The 12,046-nt window shown below is 58.8% G+C and overlaps 4 protein-coding genes across 4 annotated transcripts; 3 read left to right on the forward strand and 1 right to left on the reverse strand.

The window, feature by feature from the left end:
* The first annotated feature begins 682 nt into the window (after positions 1–682).
* On the forward strand, positions 683–4,079 carry THITE_2106386 (uncharacterized protein). The gene is made up of 6 exons (XM_003648614.1): positions 683–1,802; positions 1,873–2,099; positions 2,248–2,387; positions 2,767–2,859; positions 2,919–3,669; positions 3,807–4,079. The coding sequence occupies exons 1-6, from the start codon at positions 844–846 to the stop codon at positions 3,956–3,958; spliced, it is 2,322 nt and encodes a 773-aa protein (XP_003648662.1). The 5' UTR covers positions 683–843; the 3' UTR covers positions 3,959–4,079.
* A 1,752-nt stretch (positions 4,080–5,831) lies between these two features.
* THITE_133645 (uncharacterized protein) lies at positions 5,832–7,222 on the reverse strand (the record flags this gene model as incomplete). Its single annotated transcript, XM_003648615.1, has 2 exons — positions 5,832–6,960; positions 7,034–7,222. The coding sequence occupies 2 exons, from the start codon at positions 7,220–7,222 to the stop codon at positions 6,199–6,201; spliced, it is 951 nt and encodes a 316-aa protein (XP_003648663.1). The 3' UTR covers positions 5,832–6,198.
* A 2,374-nt stretch (positions 7,223–9,596) lies between these two features.
* THITE_2106391 (uncharacterized protein) lies at positions 9,597–10,734 on the forward strand. The gene is made up of 2 exons (XM_003648616.1): positions 9,597–9,775; positions 9,840–10,734. The coding sequence occupies exons 1-2, from the start codon at positions 9,724–9,726 to the stop codon at positions 10,415–10,417; spliced, it is 630 nt and encodes a 209-aa protein (XP_003648664.1). The 5' UTR covers positions 9,597–9,723; the 3' UTR covers positions 10,418–10,734.
* Positions 10,735–10,801: 67 nt separating this feature from the next.
* Positions 10,802–12,028, forward strand: THITE_2169155 (uncharacterized protein). Its single transcript, XM_003648617.1, has one exon. It carries the CDS (start codon positions 11,206–11,208, stop codon positions 11,419–11,421), a length of 216 nt encoding a protein of 71 aa, XP_003648665.1. The 5' UTR covers positions 10,802–11,205; the 3' UTR covers positions 11,422–12,028.
* The last annotated feature ends 18 nt before the right edge of the window (positions 12,029–12,046 follow it).

Consider the following 12,046-nt stretch of genomic DNA (forward strand, 5'->3'; position numbering starts at 1 on the left):
GCTGGAAGGGGCCCACTTTGACCAGCTCCAAGCCCCTCCAATTGGCTGACTGGGTTGTTAACAGCACAGCTCGCCCACTGTCAGACACCTTTTGGGCCACGCTCTTGATTGCCACGCAGGCGCTGTGGACCTTTCTAGCTTCGAGTTAGTAAGTCAGTTAGCGGCCCCATGATCTGCTTGGCTTAGTTACAAGCCCCCCAATTAACCCCACCGGATGCCAAGCACCCAGAGATCCGCAAGAGGAGCCGCCGACGTCTCATTTGACTGGGCCGACCTCCGACGTCCCGTCATGATTGACTGGAACTGGTTGAGTGAGAGCAAGAGAGGGACAAGCGACGGCATGAGCCAAACCAAGGCCGATTCCCATCCGACTTGCTGAGAAGCGAGCCACATCGAAAGTATCAGGCCGATCAGGCACCAGAACGAACAGCTCGCCACGTACCCAGCGTTTTTCTCGTTTTGTCTTTCCACTTCTTTCACCGTTATCAGCAACGCACGAACCGGGCCAGCCCCAGTGCATTTGCCGAGGCGAGCATCGATGACATAGCCAGCCGCAGTGGACGCAGTGGACGCCGGGAGCGAAGTTCAGGTGCTGGACGCACCAACTGAACGAACCAGACACTAACACCCCCACCAACACCCTATCCGACGTCCAGCCGTGCAGAGAGAGATCTGCTTCCCAGCAGCAAGCAGACGCAGGTGCCTGGCAACACCGACAGCTCGCCCTCGGGCTTCCCGCGCGAGCTCACACGAGCAACGACCCGGCCTGGCTGCCTAGGTTGACCGTGGCGTGATCGCTTGCCCTGTCTCTCTTCCCGCTGCCGCCTCGCTCCTATCTTCACCATGACAAATCCATATCATCACCCGCTTGGCTCGACAACCTTGGCCGGCGGTGAGGCCTCTGCCGGGCTGCCACCCGTCAACGTGCGACGGCCCTCGTACGCATCCGTTGTTTCCGGTGGCTCCTCGTCTCTGGCTCGCCCCGGCCGCTCGTCCTTCTCGCACCTCCTGAATCCCACGCCCGACTCCGAGCAGCAACCACACGCCAGCAACCATTTTGCGTCTGCACAAGCCCCTCAATTCGAGCCGGGCGGAGCGTATGCACAAAACGGAGCTTCCGGCGAAGACGACTCGGCGAGGTACCAGTTCAACCAGACCCTCGACCGCGCCCTTCGGCCGTCCCGACTCGGATCCAGCTTCCCATACTTCTCCCGCGCCTTCGATCTCTACATGGGCAAAGACCCGCTGCCCCCAACCCATTCCACCGCTCCAGATGACCTTCGCTTCCCCTCCGACCCCACGATGCCGAACGTCAGCAGCACCGGCTTCTTGTCCCCATCGTACCTACGAGGGACCATATACCTACAAAAATTGGAAGAGAAGCACAGGGCAAAGCTGCTTGCCGAGCGTGAGGGTGGCCTCTCGGCGGGAGCGCAACCGGGGCCGTCCGCCTCGGTCGCTTCTTCGCGGATCGTCAGCAACGGGAGCTCGTCACACTTGCCCATGCTGGGCACCAAGGTGACTGGCTCGGCACACAGAGGGGTGGCGTACGATGTCGTCGAGAAACCCATGTTGGAGAGCGAGGCAGACGACGAATTCAGCCCGCTGCCGTCAAAGTGGAACAAGGACGACAAGGAAGCCGCATTAGAGGTTCTGGGCGATGGGTACGAAGTCAGGCATACTGGACGAGTATTGAGCGACCACGAGGCGAGCTCGATTCGGGCGGACCACTACATATCGCCATCATGCGGCGTGTATTACTTCGAGATTACCGTGCTGCACAAGAGGAAGGATCAGGCCAAGTAAGTGACGGAACTTTTTGAAGGGAGAGCTCAGCGGGGCAGTCCGCTGACCTGGGACCGGCTGCCACAGGATGCCCCCGATTGCCATCGGCTTTGCGAGTAAAGAAGCCTCGGTAACCCGAGCTCCCGGCTGGGAGCCGGACTCGTGGGGCTACCACGGCGACGACGGCAACTCGTTTGCGTCCCAAAACGTCGGGAAGCCCTACGCGGCGCAGTTTGGAACCGGCGATACCGTAGGCTGCTTGCTCAACTTCCGCCTGAACCATGCGCTGTTTACAAAGAACGGCCAAGAGCTGCGTAAGTTGACTGCCAGATGCCCGCTTGTTCCTCGCCACTTGCCGTGGTTCCTCAGCGCCGATCTCACGCTTCAGCGCCTCGTTCTTTCTGTTTCGCAGAGAATACCATCCATGGAGCTCGCTCTGAGACCGTCGCTAACGGACCGCAGCAATTGCTTTCAAGGACATCCCTTTCAAGGATATCAAGGGGAAGCTCTATCCCATTGTCGGCCTCAAAAGGAAGGATGATCACATCATGGCCAACTTTGGCCAGCGGCCGTTCATGTTCGACATCGACGGGTACATGAGGGTACGTTGTATCCCTTGCGCGCTTCTTCCAGCTGACCAGCGCCTTGCTTTTTTTCCTTCGGTTCTGAGGGAAGGGGCATGTATGGAGGCGCCGCAGTTGCCGGTGCAAGTGCAGCCCGCCGGGGTGTACGCAGTCTGCCAGTGCAGGAGCCTCCAGTCTGAGCTGAAGGAGCGGACACTCCGCGTTCAGTCTCTGATTGTTTGCAACAAATCTATCATACATGAGCATTTGCATCCATCCGGCATCTGTTACGAATCCCCTTCGCCTACTGTCTGCCCACCGCCATCAGTTGTGCGGCTCGGAGTCGATTCCTATGGCTTTGCGGGACATGGAGATGGAAATTCTTAAACTTCAGATGCTAATCACTGGCGAACTGCAGACACAGCAAGAAATAATCGAGGAAGAGATTCGGCTGGCGGACACGTCACGTCTTGTGCCGGGGCTGTCGGAGACGGACCTCATCCAGCAGCTGGTAAGCTTCACGCTCCCACAAGATCAACCCTTAACGGATTTGCCAACAACGAACGATAGGTCCTTCAGTTCCTGCAACATGACGGCTACGTAGAGACGGCGCGCGCATTCGCCGAGGAGCTACAGGCGGAGAAGACGGCCCTCCGGCTCGACCCCAGCGAGCCTGTCAAGGGCATCAACATCCGGGACGATGAGGACGCGCACAACCGGCAGCGCATCCGGCGTGCCATCCTCGAGGGGGACATCGACCGCGCCATGAGGGATACCAATACGTACTACCCCAGCGTGCTCCGCGACAATGAGCAGGTCTACTTCCGCCTGCGCTGCCGCAAGTTCATCGAGATGATACGCCAGGAGGCAGAACTCAACCTGCATCTCGAGAGCCTCAGGCGCGCGGCCGCTCCGCAGCAGCAGCAGATGCCTGACCGCCGCGATAAGGACGAGGAGATGCTGGAGCCCGGCGAGGCTGGCGACGACGACCGCCAGGAGGGCGACAGGCCGGACCTCCATCATCACTATCATGACAATGACATGGAGATGGAGGACGGCCTTGCTGCCGGCGAAGCGGCGGCCATCGACGCGGTGGCCGCCGCACTGAGCCGCCTCTCGCAGGAGGCCCTGGCGTACGGGCAGGAACTGCGCGCCGAGTTCGGAGCGTCGGACCACCCGCGCCGCGAGACGCCTAAGCAGCTGGACGAAATCTTTGCCCTCATGGCGTACCCCAACCCGCTCAAGGTGAAGGAGGTTGCGCACCTGTTAGATGGGAGCGGTCGCGTGGCCGTCGCGGAGGAGCTGAATTCAGCTATCCTAAGTGAGCCTCCCTTCTCCTTTTCTTTTTTCCTGTCCTTTTGCCCTTCCCTACCCCACTCCTGTTTTCATTCATCTGCCATGTTGTTGGTTACGGCGGATGCGCTAACACCACGCGTTCTTTCTCTCCATTCACTGTAGCGTCGCTTGGCAAATCATCGCGCGCCGCGCTGGAGAACGTCTACGCGCAGACGTGCGTGCTGCTGGAGGATCTGCGACGCGACGGCGGCGACGGCGCCTTCGTCACCGTGCAGAGCGTCATCGACAAGATCCCCCGGCCGAGGTTGCGCTAGCGAGCCCTCATCGGCTCCCCCTCCCCCCCGGGCCCCTGCAACCCGCCCCCTTCCCCCGATCAAGCCGAGCCCGGCAGCTTCCCTTGCTTCGTGATGAATGTTGAAAGGGAAGGGCTTGAGCAGTTGCAAAGACAGTGAAGGTAGCGGCGGTGGGTGACTAGGGGAAGGTTGGGTTGGCTTGGGGTGTGAGGCGAGCAGATGGAGGGAGCGAGGCGGGTTTCTTTCTCTGATACATGCATGCATGCATGCATGTGTCTGTCGGCGACAGACTGGCAGTCCCACAGGGCGGACAGGCAGACGGACCGGTGAACGGACGGGCTGGGGCATGCTCCGTGACTTTTGCATTAACTACAGTACAGACAGGCCTTCCATTACAGTTTCTCGCATCAAAGCATCAAAGATGCGGCGGGGAGGGCGCGGCGTTAGGGATGATCGTGGTGGTGGTCCACAACTGACTGAGTTGGGGTTTCGCTTGTTTTTCTTTGCGTTTGATCTTGCTCTCTGCTCTCTCTGCTCTCTCTGCTGTCTTTACCTGGCTTGGCTTGGCTTCTGTTACTGCACGGTTGGGTGGGTGGCTTGGGGTTAGGTTTAGCTTTGGTGTAACCTTTATTATGCTTTTCGTTCGGGTGTGGTGGTGGTGGTGTTTTTTGCGGGTTGTAATTCAGTTTATTATGCGTACCTACCTATGGATGCCACACACCTCACCAGGCTGGGATTCTTGGCCGTTCGCTCACTCACTCACTCACTCACTCACTTGTGTTGAGGAGGGCCGGTTGGGCTGTCTCTTCTTCTTCTTGCAGTCTGACTGTCTGCTTGGGCTTGAGATACGGCTTCGGCTTGGTTGTGCTGCACTTGACTCGGTCGGATATTTGAGCCGAGGGTTGTCCTCCTCCTCCTCCTCCTCTTCCTCCTCCCGCTCATTTCTTCCCGAATACCTGCTCGGTCATCTCTCTTCTTCACCTGCGATTCACTCACTACTCACTACTGCTCGGTCGTTTTGTTGTTACGGGTTTTGTTGTTACGGGGAAGAGAGGGAGCGGGGAGGCAGACGGACGGACGGACAGGCAGATAGGGTGGTTTGCTTGCGTCGTTTCTTCCACCCCCTCTCCCCCCTTCTCCCGGCCTTTTGATAACTCGGCCTAGGTCTCCTGGGCGGTGGCTAGGTTCTGGTACAGTACATACAGGCTGGAGAGGACTGGCTGAGGTGGCGGTGTTAGGCTGGCGTGTGCTGGTACGGATGGATGGATGGATAACTGGTGAATGTGAACGCATATAGGGTTGGGGCATCGGCAAGACTCTCGCTCTCCCCTCACTTTTTTTCTTTATTCCCTTCATTTGTCCTTTCTTTCCTTTTCCTTTTTTCCCTCCTCTTCCGGTTCTCGAATGGTCTTGCGGTGTCTTTCGCGCGGTGTGGTGTGGCTTGCACTGGCCCCATTCCTTGGAGTACACCGTTGCGGAGAGGAGGGCGTCGGTTGAGGGTTGGTGGATGGATGGGAAGGCTGGCTGATCGCGAGTTCCTCTCCTGATGCATGGTTTTCTCTTCTTTTCATACTTTCGATGCATGGCTTCTTCTCCTCTCCAAGTTCATGGCTCTATTCTCTCACCCATGCTCATTGATTTTCGTGGTTGGCTTTTAGCTGAGCGTTCTGCTCCGGTTATGACCGGGCGCGGTGGCTTTCGGTGTCTCCTTTTTTTGCTTGCTTTGCAGAGTTGTTCCATCGTCATCCAACATTCATGATAGAAGTCGCAGCGAACTGGCAGGTTGGAGAAGAGGTCTTACTGGTGGAGTCTCATACATTGGAAGTGCTGGGGATGGGGGGCTGGTATATACACCTTAGCGAAGGTGGTATCGGCGGCGTGAAGGTTTCTGAAGGACTGAGAGAGCGGATGGAGTAGGAGGCCAGACTGAGGTTGACGGGGTCCGGGAAGGACGGTTTCCGCGGAGGAAGTAATGGGTGGTTGCGGAGGTAGATTGCGAGTTTGTTTATTCGTTCGAGCATCCAAGCATGGAAGACATCAGTGTTTGTCATTAACTCAATAGAAGACTCCAAGTGGGCTCACTTCCAGTGTGCGTCTTGTATAATGGGGCAGTGGGCAGCTACTGACGAGCCGGAATGATTCTAGGTTCTCGGGGGTATCTTCATAACTTGTCTATGATTCTACCAGCCATAAGCCAACATAGCATACCCGCCACATGTCACCGCAGATATTCATACATACAATACTCACCACGCCCCAGCCTAACGTCTCCTCCTATCCCACTCGGGCCACGCGACCTCCAACATCCGCTCCCTGTGCCTCGCCAACTCCCCGCTCCCCGCCTCCCTCACCATCATGCCCAGGGGTACCCTCCCCTCGGCAGTCGAGCCCTCGCCCATCCACTCCATCATCAAATGCGTATAACTAAACAAGGCCGCGTCAAACTCCCCGGGCCGCTCCACACCAAAGAACCAACCGGTCCGGCTCTCAGAAAGCAGGCTCGCCAGCGCCGCCAGCGCCTCGCGCGCGGAGGCGTACACGGCCGCCTCGTCGATCGCGTCGGCGCTGCTCACCGGCGACGTGGACACGACCTTGCCGGAGGAGGCGGCGATCTGCTCGGCGGCGGCGCGGCGCAGCTGGTGGAGCAGCGCCGCGCGGACGGCGGCCGACGTCGAGCACGGGTCGACGTACAGCCTGCGCAGCAGGGCCGTGCGCGCCGGGTCGAGGTACAGCGCGTGCAGCCAGGCGTTGCGCAGGGAGAGGGTGATCAGGGAGAGGTAGGCTTGCGCGCGGAGGGGGAGGGATGGCGCGGATTCGGGCGGTGGCGGTGGTGGTTGTTGTTGTTGTTTTTGGGCGCCGGTGTGTTGGCGGGCGTAGGCGAGGAGCTTGTCGGCCGGAATGGGGAGGGGGGAGGCGGTGGGCGATGTGCGGGGCGGCAGGAGGAAGGGGAGGGAGCCGGTGGGGGAGGCGTGGTTCGTGGAGGGAAGGACACGGAATTGGAGGTTGGCGAGGCGGAGGAGTGTCTGTCCGGGTGAGAGGGATTGGTTAGACTGGGACAATGGATGACAGGCTGACACCTGGAGAAAGCGGACTTGCCTGCCACTTCAGACACGTCGGGTTGAAGCTCGGCGCGCCTAGCCGGGCGTCTTCCTCAGAGGAGAACACATAAAGCGTTGGGAGGTGGCCGGAAGTGAGGTGCTGCGACCTTTCGGGCAGGTCGTTGGCGTCGTAGGTGTGGAGGGGAAAGCGGTCGAAGAGACGCTGCAGCGGCCGCGGGATCTGCATCTTCCGCCAACTTGGCGCGGAAGCAGAAGCGGATGAGGACATGGATGCCATCCCGTCGTCCTCGGTGACTCCAAAAATGGAATAAAAGGAAAAGGACCCCTTGTGGTGGATTCCGTCACACCCACCCAACGGTCACCAGCGGAGACGGATCTCGACGTCCTCGCGAGCTAAACGGTGACACGGCGACACGCGCCTGCAAATCGGGCTCCGCACGGTGCAACCTGCATGACCGAAGTGGGGCGTTTCTTCCATCTTCCGTCCCTGCATAAAATTGCCGGAGATCTCGGAAGGTGCCGCCGGAGATGGCCCAAGCGTTCCTTCCTTGTTCGGTTTCCTGGTTCGGGGAAGGAGCTCGAGTCTTTGACTGGAAGGATCGAGGCCGAGATTTCTCACGATGAATCCAATGGACCCGTTTGAAGAACTCGAACTCAGCTTCCAGCACGTCCACTCCGAACCCAGCACCATTAAGTAGCAGCAGAGTTTCTCTTTCTTAGCCGCCCGCAGTGTGACTGCGTGCCACCTCACCTCACTATAGACGGAGCTACACAGTACTGCAGTCCAGGACAGTTTGGTGCCAACCTTACTAGGTATGTAACTTGCATTGCTAGGTGCGTCTCCGCGCGACGCAAGGCAACGTTAGCTTCTCCGCAGATCTAGATCCAAAGCAACACTCCGCGGCATGCGAGACTGTGGGGAGTGCAGAAAAAGATTTAGCCAGAGGACATGACGAGATGTCTTGAACACGCCCGGATACCTTTCCGTGATCTCCCCGCTGGCTTCTCAACCGGACGACAAGCTCGAGACTGGCGAGGAATTTCCAGTTCGCCACCGACTTCGAGATAGCTCCCTGCTGTGTCTCGGGTGTTCTATGTAGGCGGCTAAATGCTTCGGAAGGAATTCTCGCGAGGTTCGATGGTGAACCAACGACACCGGACCCTGCCTAGGCTGGCCGAGTGGGGAAGGTCAATTGGACGGGTTCCATTCGGCTAGCGCAGCCGCTGCTTGGGTTGTTCACTTGCTGTGTTCCCGGAGCGAATTCCTGGTGCGAAGGGCTTTTTTAATCTACGAGGTCTGCGGCTGCCACCACCATGTCCGGGGACGTTCAACAGCATCGCGGGAGCCGGTTGACCCTTGCGACACCAGCGAAGCATCTCCCTCGTCGAAGGCGCCACCACTGGGTGGCATCGCTCGGAGTTGACCTGGTGGACGGACGGAGGGCCCGAAAAACCCGGCGCCTCCTGACCCTAGAGGAGAGTTGGGAGTAATATTTACCCTGTGCTGCACAGCCCTGTTGTTGAGGCGAGTTGAGGCTCCGCAGCCTACCCCTGCCCCGTCACCGACAGGGCAGACGTCCAGAAGGCCCACGGCCAATGGCGCTCTGCACGATGGAAGCAGAGATCGATGCAAGGCAACGGCCATGCAACGGAATAAGGCGCCGGCATGGCAAGGCAAGGATCCGAGCAGTGGAAGGTCGAGCTCCGAGAATCCCGTGACTCTCGCCGTTGGCTCCTGGAAAACGACCGACTGTCTTGGCTCCGGGAACCCGGATACGATCAATCCAAGCTGCAGGTGCCTCATCCCTCAGGCTCGCAATAGCATCATGCCTCAAGGAAATCTGCAGAGAATCGGCCGCTCTGGCAGAACAATGGTCTGCTTGCTGTCTTCACAACACTGGAGCACTGGACAACTGCAGAAAGCGATCCAGTCTCAAATTTGACACCAGGAGCTACCTAGTGATCAATGGGACGCGTGGTGGTCGCACCCCATGTTCAAACCACGGGGTTGCTGTGGTGATTCGACCAATGAACGGCCAGCGGAAGGCGCCGCCTGCATCCACGAAACTGACACCGACACATCGAGGATTGCCAACTCCAAGAAAGGCGGCAGCCCAACATCAAGCATTCGCGGGGAAGGGACGGAAACAGGTCTCTGCGTCGGGCTCCATCACGGGCGTCGCTGAACATGGTCATTCGTTTTTCAACCCGCCTTGGGTCCATCGTCCGCTCTCTTTCCAATCATCAACATGCTCCGCTCCGCCTGGAGCCGGGCCGCGAGTTCCGTTGCCGCTTTCATCACCCGATGTCTTCGCCGCGACCCAGATCCGAGCCGTTTCCGGTAGGCTCAGCTCTGCGCGGCGAGTCTGGACAGGTGTACCAGATCCAGCAGGTCCTCTCCGATCGGCGAAACCCTCTCTTGTGTGTGTACCGGGCACTGTGCGTTCCGACGATGCTCCAGCCGTCCGTTGAGGATGCAAAGCTGAATTCTCTGTTGTTTTTTGTCTAGCGCCAATGGGAAGGCTTTCGTCCTAAAGGACATGGTCAAGGGCGAGTTCGATTATCAAAAATCACTGCAGCAGCCCCTATCGTCGTGTCCCAACCTGAGAGTGTTCGTCGACACTATTCCGGATCCCCAGATCTTCGTCTACGATTTCCTCGCTGGGGACCTCTTGCGGTTCGCCCAGCGGCCTCTGTCGCACGAGACGCGGAGGAGCATTCTCAGGAATGTCCCTTACCGGACTCGCTGAATTGCACGACAGAGGCATCATGCACACGGGTAATTTCGAAGAGTTGATGTCCCGGCGGCCGCTTGCCATTCGGGCTGACACTCTGATCATTAGACATCAAGCCCAACAACATCCTGATCGACTATAATGAGGAGCCCGGAAAAGACCCCGCGATAAGCCAGGTCCGTATCTCGGACCTCGAGGACTCGGTTCTCTTGGGGCCGGGAGAGTACATCGTCGGATGTCTCTGCGGTCACGAGTTCTGGCGCAGTCCTGAGTCCTGGGCCCGCGCGAGCCAGGACACGGCATCGGATGTCTACTCGTTTGCCGTCGTAGCAATCTATGTCATGCTCGACCACATGATCTTCCACTTGAGCGCCGAAGAGCTACAAGGGGACAAGGCCTGGTGGCACATCCTCCAGAGACACGTGTCGTATTTTGGCGACGAAGATGGCATTCTGGGTCTGCTTGAACATCTCGGCAAGGAGAATCCGTTCTTTGACCGTGTCATCGCCTTGGTTGAGGACTTCGACGAGGAAAAACGCAGGACGCCGTTTGCGCTCTGGCCGCATGTGGATGCGGATTTTCGGGATCTGATTTGCAAGATGACGAGCTTGGATCCGAAGAAGAGGATAACGGCGAGGGAGGCCCTGCAACATCCTTGGTTTCAAGCAGGCGAGCATGTGGGCTGAATCATCGAGACTAACACCAACCAACCGAGGTTTAGGCGCGATGCCTCTGTCAGCGATCGGAAAAAGACAACAGTGGGTGGCGTGGTTCCAATGCTTGGGTCCACTGCCATTTGCATTCCGCGCCGTCATCTGCAAGTGTCCCGCCCACGGGTCAGATTACACGATTGTCCTTCCGTAATTGGGCCGCAACCACACCACCACAAACCCCTCCCCCCCTCCATTTAGCCGGCTTGTGCTTGTCTGCCGTCCGGGCCCGAGAGCAGCCCAGCCTTCGGCTCGAGTCGGTCAGTCAGTGGTCAGACCTTTAGCTCGACGGCTGCGCATGATCGGCTGCTGCACCTTGCTCTCCGGCCGGCAGTAAAAAGGCGTCGCTTCTGTTCGTCGGTCGTCGTTGGTCGTCCGTCCTTCGTGGTTCAGAGGGTTGCCATCCATTCCATCCTTCCTCTCCCGGGAGATATCGTATCGGCGGTGATACAGCAGCCGGCCTGTCTGCCGCCCGGTCGAGCGACTGAAGACTGAAAACCCCACCCCCGGCGAATCGTGGGACTTGCCCGAGAGAGAGTCGGTAACGTTATCGCCGACCGCAGGTGTCTGCGGCTCCGCTCTGCGTGTCCCGCATTTCGCGGCCTGGCGTCATAACCCCTCGATCGCTCGCTTGCAAGCTCCCCCTCGCTCTCCGCTCATATCCACTCCATAATCACTCGCTCGAACCTCAACCCCTCTCGTTCTGCTCTCGTTTATCCTTTCAAGCCTTGCATCAGTCGCTACTGAAAACAACACGAAAAAAAATGGACCCGCGATCCACGCCATCGACCACGCAGACGTCTGCCCTGTCGTCGACGCAGCAGTTGCCGAGCAGCAAGATCGTGCCTCCGGCGCCGCGACCGATCAAAGCGCCGTCGACCGAGGGCTTCCTGAAGGATTTTACGCTGCTCGCCGAGGCAGCAAAACGAGCCGAGATTGCTGTGCTCATGCGAGACCTCGAGAGCGTCGGGCTGTCATGAACGGGCTGTCGAAGTGGGGCGGGGGAGTGCCTGTCTCTGCGCCGATGCTTATCTCGCCGGTCCCGCTGCCCCAGCACGTCGAGTCCGCCTCTACACTAGGCTCGGCGGGCGGCTTGATAGTTATCGGCGACGACTATCTCGGCATTCGGTGCGACGGAACGGCCGAAAGCAGACCTGGCCTCATCGGCAAAGAAGTTCAGGGGCGACACCGGCGGACGGCAAGTAGGCGCCGCGGCAGCAGCATGGACTGGGGATTGGGCTGTCGCAATCTAATCATGCATCTTTTCAAGGGGCTGCTCCGGGCGGACAGGTTGGGCTGATGTACGGGGAGGTTGGATATTCTCGTTTGTTCAGGGTACGGGCGTACACACGGGGACGGGGAGCCTTCACGGTTATCTCGGCGTCGCGGCTTTGGCGTCTGATTCGGGCATGGTACATACATGTGCTGCTGTTGGGCTCATCTTATATACATATAGTTTTGTTCTCCTCCGTCAGTACACCGCAATTGGCATAGACTGGAAGGATGAGCTACGATGCGAATCGTTCTGATCCTGCCGTCGAGAGCAACCCACGCAGACCGTCCTAATTATATCCGAGGCATCACGGGAAGACCATAACCGGCCGC

The sequence above is a fragment of the Thermothielavioides terrestris genome, chromosome 1 (genome assembly GCF_000226115.1).
Source record: "Thermothielavioides terrestris NRRL 8126 chromosome 1, complete sequence".
NCBI lineage: Eukaryota > Fungi > Ascomycota > Sordariomycetes > Sordariales > Chaetomiaceae > Thermothielavioides > Thermothielavioides terrestris.